This window comes from Malurus melanocephalus, unplaced genomic scaffold, assembly GCF_030028575.1.
Source record: "Malurus melanocephalus ecotype Western Australia unplaced genomic scaffold, MMel_1.1 scaffold_943, whole genome shotgun sequence".
NCBI lineage: Eukaryota > Metazoa > Chordata > Aves > Passeriformes > Maluridae > Malurus > Malurus melanocephalus.
Window position 1 is genome coordinate 1 of NW_026624175.1, and position 26,500 is coordinate 26,500.

The 26,500-nt window shown below is 49.3% G+C and overlaps 2 protein-coding genes across 2 annotated transcripts; one reads left to right on the plus strand and one right to left on the minus strand.

The window, feature by feature from the left end:
• Positions 1-66: 66 nt before the first annotated feature.
• LOC130585668 (coiled-coil domain-containing protein 43) lies at positions 67-9,151 on the plus strand. Its single transcript, XM_057386268.1, has 5 exons — positions 67-531; positions 3,284-3,371; positions 5,613-5,748; positions 6,345-6,400; positions 7,716-9,151. Exons 1-5 carry the CDS (start codon positions 307-309, stop codon positions 7,901-7,903), a joined length of 693 nt encoding a protein of 230 aa, XP_057242251.1. The 5' UTR covers positions 67-306; the 3' UTR covers positions 7,904-9,151.
• Positions 9,152-11,970: 2,819 nt separating this feature from the next.
• On the minus strand, positions 11,971-25,295 carry MEIOC (meiosis specific with coiled-coil domain). The gene is made up of 8 exons (XM_057386265.1): positions 25,233-25,295; positions 23,692-23,817; positions 20,782-20,939; positions 20,554-20,658; positions 17,288-19,127; positions 15,176-15,310; positions 12,913-13,093; positions 11,971-12,263 (listed from the first exon to the last, which is right to left on the minus strand). Exons 1-8 carry the CDS (start codon positions 25,293-25,295, stop codon positions 11,971-11,973), a joined length of 2,901 nt encoding a protein of 966 aa, XP_057242248.1.
• Positions 25,296-26,500: the final 1,205 nt, after the last annotated feature.

The following is a 26,500-nucleotide window of genomic DNA, read 5'->3' on the forward strand; positions in this document are numbered from 1 at the left end:
GGATCCCGCCGCTCGTCCGTGTTTAAATTCCGCCGCCCGCCCCGCCCCGCACGGCGGCCGCACAGGGACGCTCCGCTCCCCGCCAAGCCGCTCTCCGGAGGAAGGGGAAGCTGTGCCAGGGGGGCAGGGGGCACACGGAGCACACGGGACACACCAAGCACACCGGGCCGCCCGCCCGGTCCCGCCGCTCCCGTCCGGGCACGGCCGCACCGGCACCGACCCCCGCTCCCCCGGCTCCCGCCGCTCCCGCCGGCGCCGCAAGTTTGTCCCTCCGCGGCCGCCATCCCCCTCCTCCCAAGGCCCAAGATGGCAGCGCCCGGCGGGGCAGCCGCGGCCGCGGCGCCGATCCCGATCGCGGCCCTGATCCCGGTGCCGGACCCGCCGCCGTTTCCAGCCTGGCTCGCAGAGCGGCTGGACGCGCTGGGGCTGGACCGCGCCGTGTACGGCGCCTACATCGAGGGGCTGTTGCGGGAGGAGGAGAGCGACGAGGAGCGGCTGGAAGCGCTGCGGGCCGTCCTGGCCGCCTGCCTGGTGAGGGGCGGGSGTCCCTCGGGCGGGGGGATCTCGCCGTCCGCCCCACGCCGATGAGCGTGCCCAGCTCCCGCCGGGGCTCCCCTGCAGCCCACACGCCGACGGGTGGTCGTGGTCTCGATGGGCCCGGGGGCTCAGTGGGTCTGGCGGGGAGGACGGGCGGGGCGGCTCCCCTGCAGCCTCGGGGTGCAGCTCTCCCTTCCCGGGGTGCATAAGCCCCTTTCCGGAGTGGATCAGCCCCTTCCCGGGGGGACACACACCTCCAGGGGCTTTTCTTGTCCCACCCGGGACCCTTGAGGGGTTTTTGGTTCATTGTTTGGGGGTGTTGTTGCCTGCGAAGGGGGTCTGTGCCGGGCTCGGGGCACTTGCTGTTGGTGGGGGATACAGGGATCCGCTTTRTTTGCGTGCAGGGCTCAGGGTTCAYCAGCTGGCAGCGCCCAGGTGGGGTTGAGAGGTGACTTTTGATGATAAATCCTCTGGCAGGAGTGTGTGGGGCGGTGCTCTGGTGCCTCACACGTGTTGTGTGCCAGGAACCAGATCCGGCCGGAGCCGGGACGGACGGGAACAGCCGTGGCTGAGCTTAGGGGTGGGCTGGGCTTGCCTCTGCCAAATTCCTGGGAGTCAGCAGAGTGCAGGAAAGGATTTCTCTTCGATAATCCTCCTTGTGTGATTTCTCCAGTGTCTGTGTCTCGGGATTTTTTATCAATGGGTGTTTCATAGTGTAAAATGTTAAATCATGAGTGGTGCTGGTGTTGGTGACTGTCGGCTCAGTGGCTGTCGCTGATTTCCTCCCAAAATATCAGTGTGGGAGCACAGCACCCAGAGGGACTGGGTGGGTACAATCAGCTTTTTGTCATTGTATGACACCATGCCTTCTGTACACGGACTGTGCCATTCCAGAAGGGTTTCCTAAAAGTCACAGCGTCCTCCCCTGATGTCCCTGTCCCCTCCCCACCCTGGGGTGCCAGCAGTGAGCTCGTTCAAGTATAGCAGTTCAGCTTTGAGCCTAAAAGAGGCAGAGAAGCAAAGGGTGCATCCTGCCAGTGTGAGGGATAGAGCCAGACATCTGTGATGCTGTGCAGTAGCCGAGGTTAATTAACTTCCCTGTAATTACCAGACTTCATTCCATCACTGTGACTGTGCCTAACCGTGTCCAGGCCTGGGGAGTGTGTCCTGTGTGAGCAGTGCTGGCTAGCCCTGCCACTGACCCCATCCCTGATACTCATCCCTGATTTTCTGCTGTTTCCCCTTTTCTCCTCAGTGCTGAGTTCCCTTCTGTGTTGCAGCTGCCAGGACTGAGCACCTGTGGGGTTCCCATGTCCCCGGAGTCCTGGGCTGTCCCTGTCACACCACAGCCTGTTCCCTCTATGCCACAGTCACAGCTGAGTTGAGCCTCATTTGCAGTTTCCAGTTTGATTTTTCTGCCATTCCTGTAAAACATTTTCGTCTCTTGAACCTTCAGACTTTATAATTACTCTTCATAGTCTGTTCTTTTTTAATTTCTTTTTTTTCCCTTTATTTTAGATTCTGTGCTTATTTCTATATTGACTTTTGAAACAATCTTTAATTTAGTGAATTTGGCACTTTCTTTGCCAAGTCTTTTCTCCTAGTTCTGTACACAAATTACAGGGTTTTTTTTTTGTTTTTTGTTTACTTGTTTGTATTTCACAAATCTTATTAAAATAAGGTGACATCTGCTCTCATGTCCATGGTTCCTCAGTCCTGATTATGTCATGCACTAGTGAATGAATTTATTCAGATGTCACCATTTCTAACTAAGAAACTTAAAACTGTTTCTGTCCAGTTCTTCTCTTTAAACCAGAGAGAATCTGCTTCACTTGTATGCTCTGTGGCTAATTTTTCTCTGTTTTTACTGAACTCCAAATCAAGATAATTTCTTGTTTGTTTGAAACTATTTGGTGCTGTCCCCTGAGCTCTGTGACCCCCCATCAGTGGTGCTTGGCTGTCCCATGCAGCAAATGCCAGTCAGCTTCAAGACATTCAGCACCTTCCAGTAACAAATTTAAGCAGGGGAAAAAAACCCAACCACCTGCAGAAGCACAGRTGGAGAGAGGAGTGAGAACATGTGAGAGGAACAGCACCAGGGCCAGCGAGATGGGAGGGGCAGGAGCTGCTCCAGGCACCAGGGCTGAGATTCCTCTGGGATTCCATGGGGAAGACCAGGGTGAGGCAGCTGTGCCCCTGCAGCCCTGGAGGTCCATGTTGGAGCAGTGTGGATGTGTCCCACTGCCTCCTCTAGGTTGTGTTTAATGTTCCAGGCAGGTTAAAGGGGAGCAGAGTGTCCCTGCTGGTGGAGGTGATGGTCTGTCAGTACCACCACAGTGGTTTCAGCTCTGTGGTGACTGGCCCTCACCCACGATTTGTCCAGTGTAATTTCTTCCCTSTAGTGAGCTTAGCATGGAGGTGGCACTGAGCACTTCCCTGTGGCCCTGCTCAGGAAGAGAGAGGATGCTGGGCAGGAGGATTCGGGAGTGAAGATCCACCATGGCCTCCTTGGCTGGGCACAGCGTTCATGTGCACAGTGACCAGACATGGTGTCATTGTGTGTCGTTCCAGGGTAACCAGAGTCCTGTGTGTGTTTAACAAGCAGATTTGGGGGGAAAAGCCATATTCCTGAGCTGACTGTTGGGCATGCAGAGCCTTTGCAGCCAGGGCTTTTGCGGTCTGCCTGGTGCTGGTTTCAAGCAGCAAACTCTGTTCCAAGACTGAGGAGTCTCTTTTCCCTTCCTAGGAAGAAGATCTCTTGAACGATGTGTGCAGGGAGGTCATGGACAGATGGTCTGACTCTCAGGTCGTTGATGCCAAAGAGGAGAAAGAAGGTAGAGTGCTGTGCCTCGGGATGCTGTGCCCTGGTGCTCAGTGTGGGGTGACCTGTGGGGCCTTACCACAAGGGGAACTTTGTGTTTGTCCTGGCAGGAGTTAAACCAACGCTGCCCTCGTGTCTGACCTGCCTCTCATTCACTGCTGCTCAGTTACTGTTTTATCTGCAATGGGGATGAGCAGTTTCATTTTGGGCTGCCCCAGCATTTGCTGCTCTTTGGGTTTGACATCCTGTAGGGGGAGAGTGCTTTTTGTTTGTTTTCTTTTTGTGGGGTTTTTGTTTGTTTGGGTTTTGGCCTGTTGTTGGTTTTTGACTTGGTGGTGGGGTTTTTTGTGTGGGTTTTTCTTTTTGTTTGGGTTTTTTTCTATAGGATTTTTTTTTTTTCTGGTGAGATGGTCATTAAGGTCCAACCCAAACCATTCAGTATTTTTTTCAGTGACTCCTTTCTCAGCACGTCCAGGGCTGTCTCTGTTTAGTGCTGGCACTGCAGCTATTACAGTATAGAAACCTTTGCTGCTTCTGTTAATGCCAGTGTGGAAAGCAGCTGCTTTATACAACTGCAGCTGTCCCTGCTGAGCTCTGGGCTGTCCCTGCTGAGCTCTGGGCTGTCCCTGCTGCTGCTGCTCACCCCACTCACACAGTGCATTTCCTCTTCCAACATTTTTCCTTACAACTCCTCTTTTTTGTACAAATACTTGCTTTTTTCCACAGGAAGCTCTTTGAGGCTGCTGATAAACTCTCCCCCTCCTTCCCCAGCCACAGTGGGTGCAGTCCCACTATTCCTGTGTCCCCTCCCTGAATCCATCCTTGTCCTCAGCTGAAGAGGACAAAGGTCTTGAGCCAAGACCTCACCTTGTCCTCGTTCCCTGGGGAAGTTTGTCCTGGTCCCTGTGCAGGGCTCTGGACCCACTGGAGCTGGGTGCTGGAAGGATGGACAAAGGATCAGTGACATTGCGGTGACACAGATGTGGCCAGAGACCGTGACAATGGAATGTCCCTTTGGGCTAAATGCTGCTTTGTGTTTGCTTTGCATCTTGTTGCCTCTGGTTGCAAACAGCACATTGTCAGTGCCCCGTGTCACCCAGGAATGGCTCTGCAGCAAGTCCCTTGTCAYTGGATCAGCCCCAGCATCCCCCTCTCCTCTCCCCCTGCGTGGACACAGCAGATCTACCACACAGCAGCTCAGTGGTTTTCTCAAAAAATTCTGGAAGTCTGTTCTTGGCCTGACCTTGCTTTGGCTGGGGACAGGGAGAAGTTAATGCTGTTCTATGCRTTAAATAAAATAAATTCCTCTTGGGGACAAGTGACTAGGATTGCTGGAGCTGCTGCTGGGCTCCTCCTGCTCCTGCCAGTGCTCACCAGCAGAGATTTTTCTTGTCATTAAAAGGCAGCACAGTGTGTCTGGGTTCATGGAATTCGAGGGTGTAATTATTTCACTGGGGTTCCATAAAGGATAAATCCCCACTGAAGTCTGTATGCACTCAGAGTAGCAAGAGTCCTGAGGATAAGTGATTAACAGACTAAAAAGAAAATCGGTGTCAAAACCCACATGTCATTTTAGGAAATGGGCAGCAGAATTTCAGTGTTAAAAAGGTAAATCAGTTGTTAGTTTCTCTTGGAAAGAAAGGGAGACATGGAACTGATCTCTTACTTCAGGTTTTCAGCATATCTCTTTGATGGGGGTTAAGTACATACTTAAATAAACTTATTAAGGTGCTTTGATGCAGAAAAGAATGTGATTTGGAGTCAAATGGATTTTCATTAGCCAGAGCCTGCCTGATTCCAGCTTCATTGTGAAACTTGCCTCACTCCAGGAATAACAAGTGTCTCATGGTGGCTGGGCACAGCACAGGGAATTCTCCCTTGAAGGGAGAAGTTGATGTCACGTCAGGGTGTCAGCCCCATGCTGGCCCAAGCCAGTCCCTTCGTGTCACCTCAGGGTGTCAGTCCCATGCTGGCCCAAGCCAGTCACTCGGTGTCACATCAGCAGCTCCATTTTTCCCAGATCCCCGCTGGAATTCCCCAAAGCAGCTGGCTTTGACAGCACCACCAGTGGCCTTTGGAAAGCTCGGGGGGTGTTTTTGGGTGAGACCTCTCCTGCTGGGTACATTTTCCCCAGGACAGTGTCCGTGCAGGACACGGGCGCTGACCGTGGGTGGGGCTGCAGAGGGAGGAAGCACCAGGAGCTGGGTGGCCCTGTCAGTGGCCTGGGCTGACACTGTCACTCCTCTCCTGCCAGATGAGGTCCAGGCCATCGCCAGCATGATGGAGAAGCAGGCCAGGATCGTGGTGAAGCCCAAGGAGGTGTCCCAGGAGGAGAAGCAGAGGAAGGCTGCGCTTCTGGCCCAGTACGCCAACGTGACCGACGAGGAGGAATATCCTTTTCCTGCACTGCTTGGGGCCATGAAGGACAGTGCCTCTTCTAAACGTCCTAAAACAACAACACCTTCCCAGCTTTGCAGGGTCTGCTGGGAGAGCTGGGGAAGCTTTGCAGTCTTCCTTCATGATAAACTAACTTTCATGGACAAGGCATGCAAGCTTCTTGTGTAGTGCTGTGAGCAGATGCTCCTGGGAGGGTGTTTGTGAGACTGCCCAGCCCAGGTGTGTGGCAGAACAGTGAATGCCCCCATCCTTCAGCAGTTGGTACTGAGCTTCTCTCTTGCTTTCCCAGGAGAAATCTGCTGAAAGAATCCTTTACAGAGAGAGTGYGTGGAGTGGGAGGGTTAGAAGTTAACTCTTTGTGGTGCTGAAGAACGAGCTCTTCCCTGCCCAGCAGAGTGAATCGTAGGGAACCGCATCTGCCCTTGGAGCAGCAGGAGCTGGGGGTGAGGGTTGTCCCTGCATGGTCTGTGAGAGTCCAGCTGCTCCTTCCTGGCTTTATAAAGTTGTTATTTGAGGTATTCTGAGTGAAGTGTGGCTGTAGAGAGGCACAAGTTCATTACTGATGTCTGTGTTTCCTTAATTATCACACTGGTGGGGATGAACAGGATGGATCGACGACAGCAGTAAATATTGGATCAGAAAAATGTATCCTTTGAATTCCTGGTGACTCAGGCTGTTTGTCAGGCAGGCAGCCTCCACAGTGAGTTTCTCATCCTTCTTTCCCTCTGCTGATCTCCCTGTTTCTTTAGGGCTACCTTTTAAAGTTGGGGATTGGTTTTTCTCTCCGTGTACCCTGACCTTGCTCACAGTGACAGTGACATGTCCATGWGCTCTGTGTGCAGCGCTCACACCAACCCTGCCCTTGTTTTCCTCTCCTCCCTTTTCCCTCGTACACCTCCTTGCAGCTTCACAGAACATGCTTATYGATAAGGACAGTGTTCCCAGAGCATGAGATTAATGTTTACTGTTGTCCAGAGAGGGAAATCGTGTCAGGAATGAAGCTTCTTGGGCTGTGGTGCAGCAAACACTCAGGGTGGGCAGGACCCTGTGTCTGTCTCTGAATTGAGATAGTCCTTRAGCTCCCAGCTGGCAAATTTAAGATGGAAGCAGGTTGTATCACACAATTAAATATGAAACATGAATTATTCTTATCCCTGCATTAGGGACATGTGTGTAAGTGCACAAACACACATATATGTAGGTGTATGTGCTCAGACATGTCGCACACAGCTGCAATGAGTCCAATCGAGGCTGGACCCCGTGTGTTTTCTTCCTTTCAGCTTTGTAGAGGTTTGGCATGTATTTTTACACACCAGTCTTAAGAACCAGTTGGCAACCTCCTTTTTCTAGGAAAAAAACCCATAGAATCATTAAGATTGGAAAAGCCTTCTTAATTGAGTGCAACCATTCCCCCAGCACTGCCAAGGCCATCACTGCCCCATGTTTCCAAGTGCCATATCCACAGATCTTTTAAACCTCTCTAGGGATGGGGACTTCACCACTGCACTGGCTGGCCTGTTCCAATGCCTGACCACTCTTTCCATGAAGTAGTTTYCCCAATATCCAGCCTAAACCTTCACTGACATAACTTGAAGCTGTTTCCTCTCATCCTGTCCCATGTTCTCTGGGAGCAGAGCCCCATCCCTGCCTGGCTGCCCTCTCCTGTCAGGGAGCTGTGCAGAGCCAGAAGGTGCCCCCAAACCTCCTTTTCTCCAGGCTGAGCCCCCCCAGCTCTCTGAGCTGGACTTGTGCTCCAGACCCTTCCTTCTCTAGGAGTGGATGTTTTTTCAGCCTGACTTTTCTATCTGTTTACGCAATCAGAGATTCCTTCTCCTTTCTGCCTGGTGAGGAAGCAGGGAGTCAGAAGATGAGGGGGAAAGTGGAACAAACCCCTCACGTGCCACAGGCACTGTCTCACACGGCCTCAGCCAGAGCGTTGTTGGTCCTTATCCCACCCCAGCGCTGTTCCGAAACACCAACGTGGAGGATGTCCTGAAYGCCAGAAAGCTGGAGCGGGAGCTAYTGCGGGATGAGTTCCAGAAGAAGAAAGAGCAGGATAAACTCCAGCGGGAGAAGGACAAGCTGGCCAAGCAGGAGAGGAAGGAGAAGGAGAAGAAACGAACACAGAAAGGCGAGCGGAAGCGGTAGCTGGTGATTTCCAAGTTGGACTCTCGAAGGATAAAATTAATTCTGAGTACAGTGTGTGTTTAAAAAGCAGCAAGAATTGTGGGCACATGGCTGGGAGCAGTTCTTGGGAAGTGTTTCCTGTTTTTTTTCCTTTTTTTCTTTTTTTGGTTTTGTTGCATAGCAGAACAGAATCTGTGAGCAGCTCCTGGACTCAGTGTGCCCTGTGCTTGTGGTGTCAGTGTCCCAGTTGGTGCTTRTGGCCAGTGTCTGTACCAAAGAAGGGTGAAGTGATTATGTCTGTGTTGTTAAATTGATCCATTTTTATTTCTAACCACCGGGGAGTGGAGCAGGGTGCAGGAGCAGCTCCTGCACCAGCTGTGGTTTGAGCTGAGCCCATCCTGAAAGCCAGGACACACTGCCCTGGGGCACACATGGATTCATTTCCACAAGCCTTGAAAAATGTCTTTGCAAAGCCCTGTGTTTGTGCTGCCACAAACAATGCTACAGCCCTGCTTGGGCTGGGGGAGCAGGATTGGAGCTGAGCTCAGCACAGGGTGATGCTGGCCTGCAGCAAATCAGTGAAATGTGTGAAACAGAGAGGAGCTGCAGCAATGTGACTACATCACTTGTGGGTGAGGGAAACTGCCCAGGCCGGAGCAGCAGCAAACCACACTCCTTGTGCAGTTGTAAGACTCCAGATAGCTGGAAAATGCTGCTCCCGATGAACATGGGGGAACATGGGGTGAACGTGGACTGTTATTTCCAGGGCTGTTACAGGGTGAAACTCTGGCACTGGTTTGGCCCGAGCAGGGTGAGCCGGGGATGTGCTGGGGTCACTGCTCGATGCTCTCCTTGGGCACAGCTGCCATTAGWGCAGTGTGCTCCTCCTGAATGCTCCTCCTGCCCCACGGGCTCAGCCCTGCTGCTCCAGCCTTTTTTGTGACGGTGTTGCCCACCACGAGAACACTAATCCTGTGAACTGAGGGGAATGGAGGGGCTGCGAGAGGAAGGGTGTGCCTTGGCTCTGYGCTGCATCGTGCTCTGGGTGCCTGTTTGCTGTGAGGTGACCTGTGCTGCGCTCCTGTGCTCCTGCAGTCCTGCACTCTGAGCTCCCAGGGTGCCTGACCCAGCGCCCACTTTCAGCACCGCTCTGACTCCAGGGCCAGGCCTCCCCYTCAAGCTGCTGCTGCGCGTGAGTCTCCAGCTGCTTTGTCTTTGGACTTGAATAATAAATCTGGTTGGMCAAGAAGTGGGTTCSTCTGGRTGATGTTGCCATTTGTGATTGTGGTGCCAGTGCTGTGTCCTTTCTGGCCCCTTGCCAGCAGCAGCATTTCTGAGGGCTCACCTGTTGGTGCCTTGGTGCAGATCCTCCTTCATTCATGCCTTGTTTCCCAGGGCTGTGGTGCCCCCTTTCCTGGGAGCTGACCCAGCTGTGCTTTTCCCTTGGGCTCTCTCCCTGGCCCAGCCTGGTGCACTGTGGCAGATCCTGGCTGGAGCATCATGTTTTGGGTGTGGGACTACARTGGAACAGGGCTGGGGGCAGCTATTGAGGGAGGGGGGTGCCACTCAGCCCCAGCACCACAGGTCAGCTCTTACTTTGTACCAGCCCTGGGCTGAGGCTGGGCRAGGACTGGCYACAGGGCTCAGGAGTGGCTGGTGGCCTGAGCGATCTCACCTCCCACTGGTATCCTGCTTGCTCTGGCAGCTACTGCCCATCCTTGACAGTTGAAGTGGCTTTTCCCAGAGCTCTGACCTGGCACTGAACCGCCCAGCCCTTTGCTTCCAAAGAAAATGCAAGCTGAGGGCTGGAGCTGCCCACTGCAGGGGCATAGCACACCTGACTTGTGTGGTTGTGAGGGTCCAGGGAAGGGCAGTGGTCAGCTCCTCAGGAGAGGAGGCACTGAGACCACTCTGCTCCTGCTGCACTCCAGAGCCTATCCAGGAACAACAGGCTGCACGTGTGTGCACGTTCCATGGGAGTCTGTATGGATGTAAGAAGGGCACAATCACTCACAGTGGGAATTTGCTCCCACAGCCCAGCAGATCCCTCTGCACAKCCCAGCCTGAGCAGGACTGCACTCCCAGCCAGGGACAGGGCTGGGCTGGGCTGTTGTGTCTGTCTGGCCAAACCTTGCTCTGCCATTGGGAAAGGCCCTGTCAGGTGTCAGCGATCACAAGCGATCACGAGCAAAGGCAAGTCCAGCCTTTCAGCTTCCAGCAGCCCTCCTGGAACTGTGGCCAGGAGCAGCACCATGGCAGCAGCCGGTGGTGTTGGAAATCCGAAGGGAGCTGACATTTCCCAGCCTGTGAGGCTGTAGGGTGCCCTCTCTGCTCACCCCAGGCTGCCCCTGCCAAGGGCTGTGGGCCCTCCCCTTCCCATGCCAGCAGTTTGTGCCATGGATCGAGTGCCCAGGCAAGCACCCACTCGGCCTCTGGAGCTCAGAGCGCTGCTGCTCCATTCATGACAGTCAGCAGTGCACAGCTGGCATTGGCATCAGGGAGTTATTTATAGAGCAGGAATACTCTGGACTCACCCCTAAGATTCCCAGTGCAGATGATGGAATTGCTGCATCAGCCTTCTCTGGCAGTGCAGAGCTTGGAGCCAACAAGACATTTGCAGGGAAGAAACATTCCCTACGGTGGCTCCCCTTGGCGTGGCTGATGTTATGGTCATGGCTCTCTACAGAGAGTGATTTCAGCATCCCCTTTGATTTATCCTGAACACAATTCTGTAACAGACTGAATGATTCCCCCTGGTGATGGTTCAGGCTCGAGGAGCCCAGCCTGGAAACACACTTGGAGAACAAAAGCTCTTCAACATAAATGAGTTTATTTCCTATAGACAACTCCAGTCAGCACAGTCAGTTTTGCTTTAATATCAACACGGCCTGGGTTAAACTGAACAACCCCCAGTGCAGTGACTGTTATGAAGCTGCGCTTGTTCTGCCCCACTCACCCGGCAGCACTTCTGGTCATTGCAGTGATCACACCCCACCTTCTGCTGAGCCCTTCTCAGGCATTTCTGCACRTCATCTAACAACAATTTATCTGATGCCATCACCCCTTCTGCATATCAGCATTCCCAGCAGCAGGAAGAACAGAGCTGTGGCAGTACCAGGGTGTGCAGGCATGGACAGCTCAGTACCTTTAACCCACTGGTTGTGAGTTTACCAGGGTCACTCCTCCCCCAGCACCAGTGTCAGGTGCTGGTGAATCCATCACTTCTGCTCCTAAGGACTGAGAGCTGCAAGCAAACACCAGTGCTGGGAGCTGCCCAAATGCAGAAGGGAACTAAGAAGCCTACAAGTTGACAATCAAATCTCAAACCAAACTAGTAACTTTAAGAAAATCCAAATTTCAGAACTTGGCACTACCTTTTCCGAAGTTAAATTAAAAACAACGCTCATTATTGAAGCTCCTTCACAGCTCTGCAGGACAATCCTGTTTGCCTGTCGTAGTTTGATTATGCTTAAATACTTTACAACAGTAGTTCCTTTGTTGTAAAGGAAGAGCATTCCAAATATCTGAACACATTCACTAAATTCATGGTTTCACACAGCAATTCTGCTCTACTGGTAATTTAGTGGAACCTGGTGCATATTGCCTTTCCAAAACATAGACTTTAAAATCTCAAATTAATAAATTATATGTATTTTAAATATCTACTTTTACATGAATATTGGGTATTGCTAGGCTTTTTTCTTCCTGTTTCCAGGTTTTAGTTCAATAAGGAAACCATTTTACATCACAATCTGATCTGAAACCAACCTCACACCCCGTCACACCAGTCTTTAAGAATCATTATTTAAAAACCTATTTTCTAAAGCAAAACTAAAAGGAGTTATGGGGAGAGTTGGACACCAGGCTTCACCTGCAGGAGTTAAATAATATCTTGGCTGTTAATGAATTAATCTGATTATTTTTTAAGTTAACTTTCACCAGTTTCACTTAACAACATTCTGGCCCTGCCTGTCACGTTAACAGCTTAACCTGAGAGCCCTTAAGGCAAATCTCACTTCTCATCAAGATACAGCTTTAAATATGAACTTTAGCAGTTGAAACTTTAAAGTAACTAAAAAGAATCAAAATTATGAGGAATTCGAGTCTCCTCTCTCATACACACTGCGGAGCAGGTCTGTGCACGACCCCGGGGCTCCCTCTGCACCCCCTTCCCTGGGCCCTCGCGGGGTCACAGCTGCAGCCGGGGGGGTCTCTGCCCGTTTCTCTTCGGGTGGTGCCCCCTCCTGGGGAAGTCTCTCCCGAGCCCGTTTTCCAGTGGAGGATTTTGGCAGGGTCATCTGGAAGGCGCACCACAGCACGGTGCGGACCTTGCGCGTGGCCAGGCACAGGGCTCGAAGCGCCACGGCCAGAGCCAGCACCACTGTGGGAGGGAGGAAACAGCCCTTTAGTCCTGCAGCACTGCTGAGAGTTCCCTCACCCCACACCTGAGGTCCCTTTAGTGCCTGACCTATCCAGTTTATAAAAGCTGGATGTGAATTTCTCTGCATTCACACAACGAGGCAGGTGAGTGGCTGTTAGGTCCTGAGTTTGTTACAGCACTTTCCTGCTGCAGCTTCACACCTGGGTGTGCATGGGGTGCTCCATGTACACACACGTACCACACACACACACACACACACACACTAATGGCACCTGGGCCTTCCCCTTCTGGGTCACAGAGGGGTCCTTCACCTGTCCTGCCAAGAAATCCGTACCATGGGTGAAGGAACAGCTCATTTGGGGCATTGAACTGAAGCACATAGGTCATGTGAATGGGTGTTGAAACCCAGAGCTGTGAGTATCACCTGGGCTGGTACAACCTCCAAATTGATTTAACCTATTTATCTCTAAAACCCAGTTTTAACGTCTCCTCAAACCCTCATCCAAACTCCACCCAGTCTGCCTTTGGCAAAGCTCTAACACTGAAAAAAAAATTAAAACAAAGCCCCTCACTTATTTTTTATAGCCTTGCAACACATTTTCAACTTCTCAGCTACCTTATAAATAAATGTACATAAGCTCAGCTGTACCTCTCTCATCCTGGCACCTGGGAGGGCCATGCCGCTGCCGACCTGAAGCATTGACAATTTCATCCTTCCTGCATGCCTGCACCACGTGGATGGACTCCAGGTGTTTATCCAGAGCAGTGGAGATGTTGGCGTGGAGCGGAGAACTGCGCAAGCGCTCCATCTTCCCCAGTAAAGTCACAACCTAATGAACAATTCCCATCTTACATGAGTTCACACTGTACTCATCTACACTTACAAGAAAATTAACTAATTAGGGAGAACAGATTAATGATAATCATTATTTTCTTTTGAGAACAGTTYGTGAAGTTAGAGCTGAAGCAGTTTTAAGTTCTCACCTGTGATTTGTTAACTCCAAGCTCGAAGCTGTGTCACAGCTGGGTGTGCAAAGCACAACAGCAGAACTTCAACACCCCAGTAAGGACCCCCAGCTTATTGGTTAATAACAGATCTGTATAGCTTTGAGACATCCATGGACAGGAGGCGGTTCCAGGACAACATGCATTTCCCTGAATGCAGAGCCCTGGGGTCCTTCCTTCTCACAACACTGCTGCAATTTCTGGGTGAAAACTAGTCCCACATGGGCCAGGTTTCACCCAGATGAACCCCTCGTGCTGTGTGGGGCAGCTTCAGCCAGCAGCAGTCACAGCTGGACTGGGAAAAGGAAAGCTGCTGTGGGAGCCACATATGTGGGCTGACCTTTGGGATGAACTCTGAACATTAAGGGAACTAAGCACAAACATCCAGAAATAATTCAGGTTTCTTTAGTCCACTGAAAAGCTGCATCTTTGTTGTCTTATCTTACACCAGTCACATCACTTGTGGGTTTCTCCCCCTGGTGAGTGACTGCTCAGCCAGTAACCTAATACTGAGAACATGGTTATTGGTCTGCAGAAAGAGAGAAAACTAAAAATCCCCAAACTGGGATGTTCCTTGGCCCATGGCTACACTTAATGGCCAAAAGTAAAGCTTGTGACTATCAAAAGCATTTAACTGGATGCTCCACACTATAAAGAGTTGATCCCAGATTTAGGCAACTAAGCTTCCACTCAAAAGTTCATAGCAGGGGTCCTCTCTGGCCATCACCAAGCTTTCTGAACTTAAATCCAGATTTAACAGCCCCACTCTGCTGTTGAACATCCTTAAAACTACTTTTCAGTTGCTACCTAACAAGGGTTTGAGGTTCTGTATCCTAAAGTTTGGTTGCTCAAATGGCTAGAGAGGCTTAAACCCTGTTTTGGAGGCAGTTTTAAAGTATCAGGACAAGGGCAGGCAAACTAAACATGGAAAATTCTCAACATGGAAATGACTGTTCTTCTGGGCTTCATAGAGCAGAAGTTTAAAAAGCGTACACCGAGCCCATCCACATCTTTCAGTTCATCTCCCAGCTGCATGAACAGCACCAGGCAGTGAACAGACTGAAGCTCCATGGATTATTTCTCGTATGTGAGGCAGGTAGGACTAGCTGCTGCTCCCCACTGCTGCCCACTCCAAATCCAACATTTCCCAGAACCCTTTCACCCCACAGCCCCTGGCAGGGACAGGTCTGGTCTCTGCCTCTCTTCCCCCTGCAGCACCAACACCCTGGCTCTGGTCACTAGGCCTCAGCAGGGCCACAGCAACCCCTCACCATTCTGATGGCAGAGTTTGTGCTCCCTCCTTCCTCCAGCTGTCACCTCCCCAGGGCTGTCACCGGCACCATGGTTTGCCCACAGAGCTCAGCAGACCCAGTCTCCCTTGCCCTACTGGTTATGGCTCTCTGGATTAAACAGCAAACTGGTACCAGAAACCCAGGCTGAATATGCATCAGATAATCATTCTGCATTAAAATATACCAGACTCTCATGCAAATATACATGACACCATCTTCCAAACAATAATTAACCTGCTTTTCCCCACAAATACCTCCTCCAACACAGTGTCTCCAAATCCATAGTGAACATTTCCCTACTGAGCTGCTGTGAATGCAGCACCCCTGAGAGCTGTGTACATGCTCCAGGACTGGATGCTGCAACACGTGCACCAGGAACCACATCCTTCCAGCACATGGGGATGTAACTGAGCTTCAGCCCCTCCATGGTTCCCTGGAAACAGCACACTGGAGCTACAGAAACTCTAGCACGGACTGCTGAAATGTTATTCCCTGCACAGCATTGAAGAACAAAGCTATTTTGGGAAAAGCTGCTGTGATCATTTTACCTATCTCACACTGTACTCTAAGTTCTATGGGATAAGTTCAATAGATTTTTTTAGTCCTACAACTCACTCTGGCTTGTTCCCGTAGCTGATCCACAATTAAGCGATCAACCCTTGATGGATTTGATGTCAACCTTGGAATTGGAACGTTGTTAGTACTGGAAACCTTCTTCCCTTGGAAATTCTTAGCAAGAGCTGATTCAGTCTGCAGGAAAACAAAAGAACAACTCCCTCAGAATGTACATGCAGAGTGTGCTTCATTACAGAAACAAGAAAAAATATCAGATTCAATTTCTTCCCATCAGGGTTTTCGAGTTTTTTAAAGGAGACAGTGAGGATTCAAGCATTTGGGATTTAACCCTTTGGTGAGACAATCACCTGCCTTAAGTGAACAACTGCTTTACTCAAAGCAGTTCAACTAAAGCAATCGTGCCAACACACCGTGTTCCAGCAATGCTATGTCTGCTCACTCTGACTACAGCCTGTACTGGTTTAGCCTGGAAATAAAATGGAGGCAAGTCAGAATTACAGGGAAAAAAAAAAAAAAAAGACCACACAGATGTGGATCTCACACATAAAATTAAAACTGTTTCAGTCAGCAATTAAGCTAATTTTTGTACAGATTAATTAAACTACAGAAAGATTTTTTTTTTCTAAGCACCCTGGTCTAGTGGAAGGTGTCCCTGCTATGGCACGGGGTGGGACTGGATGGTCTTTAAGGTTCCTTCCAAACCAAACCATTCCATGATTCTATATTTTATTTAGCCATCAGAAAATAATTTTGAAAMYWGTTTGCARCAAGATTCTAAATTTCCATCTCTCTCATCCCATTGTTATGYCACCCTGAAAYACCCATAACAACATAGAATTAGCTRAATCTGATTTAAAATTGCCATTCTTGGATGGTTTCATAGTGGTGCACTGTTCACAAGAGCGTGGAGTGCCAAGACAAAGGGGAGTGGCTTCACAGAGAGAGAGAGAGAGAGAGAGAGAGAGAGAGCGCGAGGGAGAGAGAGAAGGTTTAGGATCCATGTTAGAAACAAATTGTTCCCTGTCAGGGTGGGGAGGCCCTGGCACAGGGTGCCCAGAGCTGCTGTGGCTGCCCCATCCCTGGCAGTGTCCAAGGCCAGGTTGGATGGGGTTTGGAGCAGCCTGGGACAGTGGGAGGTGTCCCTGCCCATGGCAGGCGGTGGCTCTGGATGGGCTTTAAGGTCCCTTCCAACCCGAAGCATTGTGGGATTCCACAAAAAAAGCTGAATTTCCCTCACCATGGCCCCTGGCCGTGCACATGGCAACCTCTTCTCTCTTGCACTTTCCAGACACCACCTCCTCTCCTCAAGCTGGGCTCACTCTTCCTCAACCCCTCTATTCAAAGCAACCACTCGCTTTTGTCAGGAAACACCGTAAAAAAATCCACATTACATCCCTTGGAACTGGTTTCTTTGTAGGGGCTGGCACAGGAGGGCTCCCAAAGGCSCCACTATTGCCAGGTGACATTTGGTCCAGCTTCCCCCACAGACAGTCCCAGGTACTGAAATTCAAACCTCATCTCAAGTGGTGAAATGAAGACAAATTTTCCTACTGTTGCTAATCAAAAAAGGCAACTGCTTTTAGTAGGGCTTCACATGGCACTACCTGAGTCTTTTACTGCAAGGGTTTTGATTAAAATGACCCTTCCTTCAGCCTCTRTTTCTGGGGGAAAAAAAAGAACCCCTTCAAATACACCTTAGGTTTAAACCTTCAGGGAAATAGGAGGTGACAATTCAATGTAGTTCCTAAAAAATTGAATTGCAAGAATTAATAGTTCCAGTTCAAAATATATTTACTGGGTTTTCTTTCAAAGATCCAGAGGCACTGTATTTATTGTATTAATAAAAAAAAGGTGTAACAGGTCTTTGTTCCTAATGAATACATCTTCCTCAACCCTGAGACTGGAAAAGCCCCTGAATTCCTGCTTTTAGTGCAAGGTTCCACACAACATTAGTWATGCTCCCAGCCAGTCTACAAATCTCCACACCTTTTATTTTCTGTCCCAAAACACACAGAGAAACAAACTTGCAACTTTGAAGTCACATCAAGCATTTCAACTCCTAACAGCAGAACTACCCATGATCTGTGACTGCACTAAGCAGGATGAGATTTACATCAAATCTGTGATATTATTGTAGTTTGGTTTTCTTACCTTCTTTCTTTCTTTCTCCAAAGCTCTCCACTGCTCATAACACTCCTCCAATCTCACATGCAGCTCACTGGCAGGCCCGCTGCGGCTTTTAACTTGCTTTTGAAATCCAAATGCTGACACGAAACCAGAAAGAGCATTGTCACCGTACATCTTCTCGGTAAAGCAGGGGTAGAGGCGTTTGAGATCATCCTGGGAGAACAAGGTGTGAGGCTCCATCAGAGGCACCACGGAACGGCCCAGGAGATGAGARGGTCTCACAGGGAAGGAGCTGGGCCCCAGCTGCCGGTTCCGCCTGAAGTCACCCACCATGCAGTTGGCAATGCCTGGAGCCTGCAGGCAGCCCCCGGGATTGATGGCACTGCTGTCCCCATTCCCTGCCCCAAGATGGAGCTGCCCTTGAGACTCCAGTAACTCCTGGTACATGTCCTGAAACACCCCATCYGCCTGGTTTTGCCCTTCCAGATCACAGTGCTCGCTCTGTGGCTTCAGCTGGAAACGCTGTTTGTTCAGATTGTCAATGATCCCCAACTGCTGGGCCAAGTAACTGTCACAGAATCCATTTGGCTGCTTCAACTTCTTTTCACTGAGGTACTCAATGAGRTTCTCTTCCCCACCTCTAACCAGGGCTTCCATGCACGCAGCTGCCCTAGCTCGTTCTGCAGCGCTGTAGCCGAAGTCAAGGCCAGAGAGGAATGCATTGTCTTGACAGTACTTGTGAAGTAAATTACTATTTAAAGGCAAATTTGAAGACGGCAACTGAAAAACATCATTAGAATGACGGGAGCTTTTYGGAAATGCGGGTGACTGATTATTCAGTTTCAACAAAGGACTTGGATTCTGGAAGGGGCCGGAAGCCGTGGGCTTGGTTTGGATGTTCATCCATGCTGGCCTGGCACTGGAGCCTGCTGAGGGGACTGCTGCATTGGGCAACACTGGAAGTGATTTATAGAATTCGGGATTCTGAAGATCGGCTTTGGAAAATTGCTGCTTTTCCACACCATTATTCCCTGGACAAGCTGCAAAAGATTTTAGTCCATATTCAAATTTTTGCCCAAAATCAGTGCCGAAGGAAGATTCATTTGCAAATGGTTTTTCTGATGCAAGTCCTACAGACTTGGGAAATGTAAAGTCATGCTGATCTGAAATTGTATCTTCAAATTTTTTCTGAGTTCCTGATTTAACTTGAAATAATTTAGCATAGGGCTCTGCATCCAGAGGTGGTGCCTCAGGGGTTCCATTTACCAGCTTTCTATTCTCTTGGAGGCTACAACTGGTGCTCTTGTTGGGCTTTGCTTTACCAGCATGAGAATATTCAGTGTATCTRGCATAATCTGTGTTCTCATTGTATCTATGACACTGTGGAAGGAACGTTTCTGCCCGCTTTGGGTGCACCTGTGCATCTGCTCCTTTGGGACACACCTTCTCCCTTCCGTAAGAATAAGCATCGGCTGCTGAGTCTTTGATTGCTTCTGAGTACCCAGCCTGGGCTGCAAAGGTGTTTTTCAGGTAGGGGTAGTTCTGATAGACAGGTGCTGTCTTCACACTGTCATTAGCCTGCAAGTTGCAGCCGTTGGCACGATCACTCCTGGCAGGGTACAAACTCTGTTCCTCCAGGTCCACACCAGCAAAGCCACGGTAACAATCGTCTGCTTTCTGCTGTGCTGCCAGAGCGGGACTCTGCAGGAACTGCTTGTCAGCAGCAGGGATGGATTCACTGGTATAGAAACCCTGCTGTGGCACAGCTCCAACAACTGCCCTCCTGGCTTCTGGCAACAGCTCATGGTGGTCCATTCTGGTCGCRTTCACTGGCCACACTGATTTCAGGGTGGGAGGGCAACTCCTTGAAAAACAAGAAGCACATGATTAGAGTTTGATCTGTGCTGCTCCTCTTCATTCCCAAACACAAAACAAGGTTTAAGAAACCAATTATTCCCAAATCATTTTTCTCAAATGATTCCAAGATATCTGACTTCAACTTCTACCCCATTCCTGTCATGTTCAATTTCCCTCATCTTGCTGAGAAAACTGATTCTGTCTTGTCTAAACTCACCCCAACAGCTCAAGGACAGGTCTTGAAGCTGCAAGAGATGAGTACACACCAAATTCTGGTCCATCAGTCCTGTCAGGAGATTTACTGTCCATCACCACCAAAATACACCTAGTTCAGCACCAAGTTCAGGCAACCAGACTGCCCTCAGTCTTCCAAAGTCATGTCCCAGCACACCACAGAAAACATTCTCTCTCACCTCACTTCTGCCTTACACTGGCCTACACTGCTTCCTGCAGGTAAAACCAGAGGCAGCATCCCAGCATACTTCTTTCCTTCCATTAACCACYGTGAATTAACACAGGACAATCTATCCCTGACTTCCAAGGAAAACTGTGAACAGGCTAAGTAAACAAGAAATTGTGCCTGGAAGTCATTGCAGCCYAAATCTGGGAGTACTGAACCAGCCCTGCTGTCCAAAGCAAAGGAATTACTGAGTTGTCTCATGATATCAAGACTGACTCTGAAGCTTTCCCTCATTTCAGCCACATAACTCAGGACAAACACAGAAAKCACTGGAATTGTTTGGGAAGACAGAAAGGAAAAGCAGTGCCTGGTTTGGGAATCTGAGAGCTGGCTCCCTGTCTTGTCTCTTAGACCTGGAAAAGACAGAGTTCTCTGCAAGTATCTCAGGGATGCTGGACCTGCACCCTTCTGTGTGATGTTGTCATGACTATGTAATTGTCTGTTCTGGTGTGGACATACAGGCAAAATAAACCTGACATTTAGATACACAAATATTGCTTAGGYAGCACTAACACCAAGAAACATTAATTTTGCATGGAATTCTCTCCTGCCAGTTCAGGAAAAAGTGAAGGAGTCTGTGCTTTGTGTATTCTTTCTGCGAATTGACATTAATTAAGAAAGAAATCTAAAGTCTGAATTCAGTCTTAATTAAAATTAAAAAAACAGACTAAGGCATCTATCCAGGAGATTTATCTGAATACAGCATGTCCAGAACATTTGTTAAGGTCTCATGTAAAAAATGCCAATTAACAAGTTCTGTAAATACCAGATAGCCAGAAGCTGCCATGCAATCTAAGTGCCTTGAGAAAAGCTTCCAAGTATCCCAAGCAAAATTCTGGAAGAGCAGGGGAAGGAAGGGAAAGCTCATAGAGCATGAGGCCTGGCCAGCAGCAAATGAAGCTGACTCAGGAGCTCAGAAAGGGGATTTTCTGTYAGAGGAACAGCTCAGCAGCAGCACCTGCACCACACTCACCCCTCAGTAAAGCATGGCTGTGGTTTGTCTTGTTCTTCTAAGATGTTTGACACGAGTCCATATAAATCAGTTTCACTGCCATAATCGTTCCTTTCGGGCTGAATCCTGAAAAYCAACTGCATATTAATAAAAACACTTCCTTCATTCAAACTATTTCCTAAGTTACATTAAACAAAAAATATAATCCATCTACTCTAACACACACACACTCCTGTCAAGGATGACTACCTGGACTTCAGGTTCATCTGAGAAGCAGCAGGCTGCTTGGTGTCATCTGTACATGTAGACCAAGGAGGGTACAAAAGGGAAGGGTCCATGGGTGTAGAGTACTCTGATGTTGAAAGGGAAGAACTGTAGGCCTGAGGTAACTCCACATTTTCTTCATTCTGCATTTAATGTGCAATAAAAGCATWTATTGAATAAGAAACACATCAAACTGTCATTTTGCATGCTATGTGGTGGCAACTTAGTCCACTCTCAGAGGAACCAGAGCACTAGAAGTAACTACACACTTGGAATACAGCAATTTCAGCCCATGTCTTTAAGCACAGTTCTCTTTATATTCAAGCACAAKAATTCGAATCTTTAAGCAGAGTTCTCTGTCCCTTCCTTTGCTCTCTGTCACAGATGGAAGCTGAWGGTATCATTCTCATCTTTTATCCCTCTTTTGAATACAAAGAGATGCTCTTTGTATTTAACAGGTGTTGCTTAAGGCTTAGCGAAAGCTTTTGTATTTTACATTCTGTTTGGAAAGGTTCCTTTCACAACACACACCAACGTGAAACTTCAAAGATTAGAGCCATGGAACCACCATTCACAACTGAAGAAAACAGATGGACCAGGTAAGTGAGAAACCACCTCCTCTGGCCTTTGGGGACTAAAAAAATTAAAAAGTAACTTCATGAACTGTGCCTAGGAAGAACACCTGTCTTAAATAGAATTTGAATGCCTTCAAAGGGCAGTAGCAATTCTAACGGCAGTAATTATTTTAGACAAACACAATTGCACAGACCAGGATTGCTCAGACAGTGCCAGATGTCAAACTTCCTAAAATTGTCAGTATAATTTTACATTGGTTAGGACTCTTACTGTGACACATTTCYCTGAATTGCCTTAACCTTTCTGAGCATGAAACTTACATAGGTAAGCCTTTTGTTCTTTCTTGTCCAAAGACTGTAAYAGGAAACCAATTGTACAATGCTTCAAGGAGGATAAAAGAGAATTTTAGTATTTAATTAATGTTACAACTAGATGGGAATCTGACAACACACACTCTCTAAAATTTCCTCTGATGCATAAGGAGGATGAAGGYAAATATCATTGCTGAGCCACAGGAGACAAAGAAGTAGCAGAAGGCCATTGGATATAAGTAAAGGTAAAAGGAAAACCCTGGTCATTAACACCTCCCAAAGCCCCTCAAATCTGGGAAATCAGTCTGTATGTAATTAAGGAGGCAGGAAAACAACAAATATTATTTAATATTGACTATASTTAAAGTTATAGTACATGATATTCATCCTATTATTGTTCTTGGCCTGATCAATAATGGAACCACAATGTATCCAATAGSACAGAGTATGGGCCCTTAAGAATGAAACAATGACAAACCACAGGTGTCAGCACCTGTATAGCACATGAACAACAATTTGTTTATGAAGGAAATACAATTGAATCTCAATATATTTGCCTAGATATGGAACATCTGTAATTTGGAAATTCTGCTAGCAATTAATATAAAAAAGGTGTGTGTATACATAGGTAAAGGGTGGGTATGCTTTAATGATCCTTGTGAATACACAGAAATAGAAAATCAATTAAATCCCATTCTAATTTTTGTGTTTGTAAGAGGCTGTGATTTAAATTATTCAGCCCCAGTACCTTTCTTTCAACTAACAAAAAAAACCTATAGCTCAACTTCAACTACATAACCTACGTCTATGGGTATGAGGCTCATGCTAGTAAGAAACTGCTACAACGTAAAAATCTGCAAAGGCTGTTACAAGAAGCTAAAAAGAGTAGCAGAAACACTTTATTACACAATCATGACAGCAAAGAGATCCATCAGGCAGTGGAATGAGCAAAGAGAGATGGAGATCACTACTGGTGGGACATTTTATKTACAGATCAACAAACTCAATGACCCTGCATTGGGCAGGCAGGAACTGTGGATTAGACACGCAGGTCTATGGAAACGTTGGTGTCTAAAATTCTCTTGRTTTTTACGCCTTGGTGGGCTGGATTTGTGGAAAACTTCCCCCTTGCAACCTGCACAGAATAAACAATGTCTCCTTTCTCAACCAGACTCTTTGTTTATGTTTAGAGGGTTTTTWAAACTGGTAACAATGTTAGCCTAAAACACCAGTTTTTACTGGTTGATACCTGATAGGAGTTAGGAGACACCTCCTTTCTCCCCATCATTACAAGATACTCAAGAAAACTTAGAGCAAATTCCTTTGGAGGAAAGGCATTATATCCTGATTAAGTGAAAAGGAACATTTGCCTGTTTAGTTTAAACACAATAGGCCTTCTAAGCTCTTACTAAGTGAAACAATTAATGGTGTTTTAGCAGGATTAAATGTTAAAGATACAYGATACACTCCTTCATGGAGCAGAGTGGTCTGACAAAGTAACATRTCCTGTATGGAGTAAATAGCAAGTCTGATCTTGAAGGTCCTGGGAATTAATTTGCATTTGAGTCTTTTACCACAGTGAAAGTTTATGGCTATGAAAGGCAAAAATTCCAAGAGAGACTGATCAGACTATGAACTGGTTCATATGAAYGCTTGGGCTACAGAAATATCTGAGGTAATAGCTATGGTTCTCCTTCTTACCCACTTTCCAGTTTTCCTAAAAGAGGTGCTTGCTCCTCACTTTGCCTACAATTGTTCATGGCAACAGAAGAACCCACTGTGAAACTCCATTTTAACAAACACCCCTTATTGCTTCATCTGTAACTGCATTAGAAAAGCTACTGTCCCCTCTGATCAAAGTTACAGAATGAAATTTTATTACAGTTAAACGCTCTGATTTATGTTCACCAGTATGAGCAACCACTCTAGAAACACWTTCTGACCATTTTGTTTATGAGCAACCCACTCTTACAGAGCTATTAAAAAAAAAATCAATAACCAACTAAACCTGTGATTTGTAGCAGCCATAGAGCGAGGCAGAGCCTGGCAGAGCAGTGCTGAACACGTCCGTGGGCCTCCCACCCGCTTCTGTGCTGCCCCAGCAGCGGCTGCCACCTCGGAACGCCACGTTAGGCTGCAGGAAAAGGGACAGGGACATCATTACACACAGAGAGCCATGTTGGGCTGCAGGGAAAGGGACAGGGACATCATTATACACACAAAACCACGTTGGGCTGAAGGGACATCATTATACACACAAAACCACATTGGGCTGCAGGGACAGGGACATCATTACACACAGAGGCATAATTATACATAAAGACACAATTATAAACAGAGCTGACAGTTGTGGATTTTWTATCAGTGTTAACTTCTTTAATGCTTCTAATTTACTGGTAGATTGCCTTCCACCTGAGTTTTCAAGGATTTGCTTCTATATATGGATGTAAAACATTTCAATATTTACCCTTAAGGAAAAGCTGAACCCATCAAAGCACAAGAAACTCCAAAGGTGTTCAGGGACAGAGAAGGTGCAGAACAAGAGCAAGCCTGCACTCTCCCGGTTCCCACCAGCTGAGCTTCCCAACAACAGAGGAACATCTAACACAGAAGCAAAATGCTCACGGAATCAKGGCATGGTTTGGAAGAGAGCTTAAAGYTCATCCCTTTCCCACCCCTSCCATGAGCAGGGAACCCTTCCTCCAACAGCAGYAGAGGAGTCATTCAGCCTTCCACGCATTCCTGGACACCTCTTGTCCTTCCATCATGGCTCCCATTACACTGTCTAAGTTACACGAAGGTATGGATGTTCCCAAATGTCAGAAGCTGGAAATTTCCTACAATACACACCCTGGGAGGTGTGGTGGAAATGTGTTCTGCAACTATAGGAGAAACAACTTCCACTGGAGAGACATCCCTGCCTTCAAGTTCCAGAAATCACAGGCCAGCAGGAGCAAAGAATGAGAACAAACAAAAGCTCAGAGCTCTTTTCCCAAGGGTGAAGCACACAAGGAAAAGTTAAACAGGCTAGCTAAAAACCAACAAAGGGAAAAGTAAAGTWATTGGCATAATATTACCATAGCAGTTCATCTACAATGATGAATAAATTAAAAAAAAAGTCAGCTTCCCAGRATTAGGGTTCTGAAGCTCTGCTTTCCAAAAACATATCCTACTACTGCTTCCTGAGGATTCACCAAACCTATGCAACCTATAGAATGATCTTCATTGTAGCTCACACCACTATTATACCCAGGTATTTTTCTGTACTTTTCAGGCACATTTTCCAAATAAGTGAACACACTGAGTTATTGCAAAGCTCGGCTCTATATCCTGAGCTTGTTGTACCATATTTTCTCCTCAGAGATCACGGTTCAGAGGGACACATAAAACTCACATAGTCTGTGATCCCACAGAACAAGCTTGAACCTATAGGGCCAGAGGCAGCCCTAAAATACCCCCAAACCCACGCTTTTCCTCATTTTCCCTAAACAGCTATTTTTTCGGATGCTGAAAAGTATCTTCCCCACAGGCCTGAGCTCCGTATCTCACACSTGCTCCCACACTCGAGGGCCCGAAGAAGGTAGCGGGGCTCGGACAATCATTGTGGGCCATTGCGGGCCACAGCGCCCTCTCAGCGCCGGCAGGGCCGGGCCCGAAAAAGCTGCGGCGACCTGCCGGGTGTGTGACGGGCGGACTCGCACAGTCGCCCCCCGTCCCGGTCCCCGTCCCGGTCCCGGCCCCTCATCCCTATGTCGGTCCCGGTCGCTCTCCCGTCGCTCACCTCCATGGCTCCCGGGCTGCTCCCGGCGCGGGCACCCCTGAGGCGAGTTCCGGCCGTTGTCCTCGCGCCGGCCCAACGGCCGCCCCGCCCCGCGCGCCCCCGGCCAATCAGCGGCCGCGCGGCCGCCTCGCGCCTCCCAGCGCAACATGAGCGAGTCTCTTCAGCACGCGGTAACAGCCGCCGGGCGATCAAAGCGCTGCGCCGCGATTGGCCCCGCCCGCCGGAGCGCGGGCCAATGGGAGAACAGCTCTCTCGCGCCTCCCGCCAATGAGCGGCTGCGGAGGCGCCGCTCGCCCGGAGACGGCAGTGCCGAGACAGTGCGGACACCGGCACCGCCCTCACACACCCCGGACAGCGGCCAGCCCTGACCCTCACACCGTCCAGACAGCGGCACCGCCCTGACCCTCACACCGTCCAGACAGCGGCACCGCCCTGACCCTCCAGACAGCGGCCCCGCTCTGACCCTCACACCGTCCAGACAGCGGCCAGCCCTGACCCTCACACCGTCCAGACAGCGGCACCGCCCTGACCCTCACACCGTCCAGACAGCGGCCCCGCCCTGACCCTCCAGACAGCGGCCTCGCTCTGACCCTCACACCGTCCAGACAGCTGCCAGCCCTGACCCTCACACCGTCCGGACAGCGGCCCCGCCCTGACCCTCACACCCCTGAGCGGCCCCTCCGGACACCGGCCCCGCCCTGACCCTCCGGACACCGGCCCCGCCCTCACACACCCCGGACAGCGGCCTCGCCCTGACCCTGACCCTCAAACCCCTGGCACCCTTCCGGACACCAGCCCCACCCTGACCCTCCGGACACCGGCCCCGCTCCACCCTGACCCTCACACCCCTGAGGGGCTCCTCCGGACACCAGCCCCGCCCTGACGCTCACACCCCCTGACCCTGATAGCCCCRGACCTTGTCACCCCGACCCTGTCACCCCTGGACCCTGACATCTGCTTCGATCCTGTACCCCTCCCTCCCCTGACACACCCCAGACCTTGTCACCCCTCSAGACCCTGGCAATCCCCTGACCCT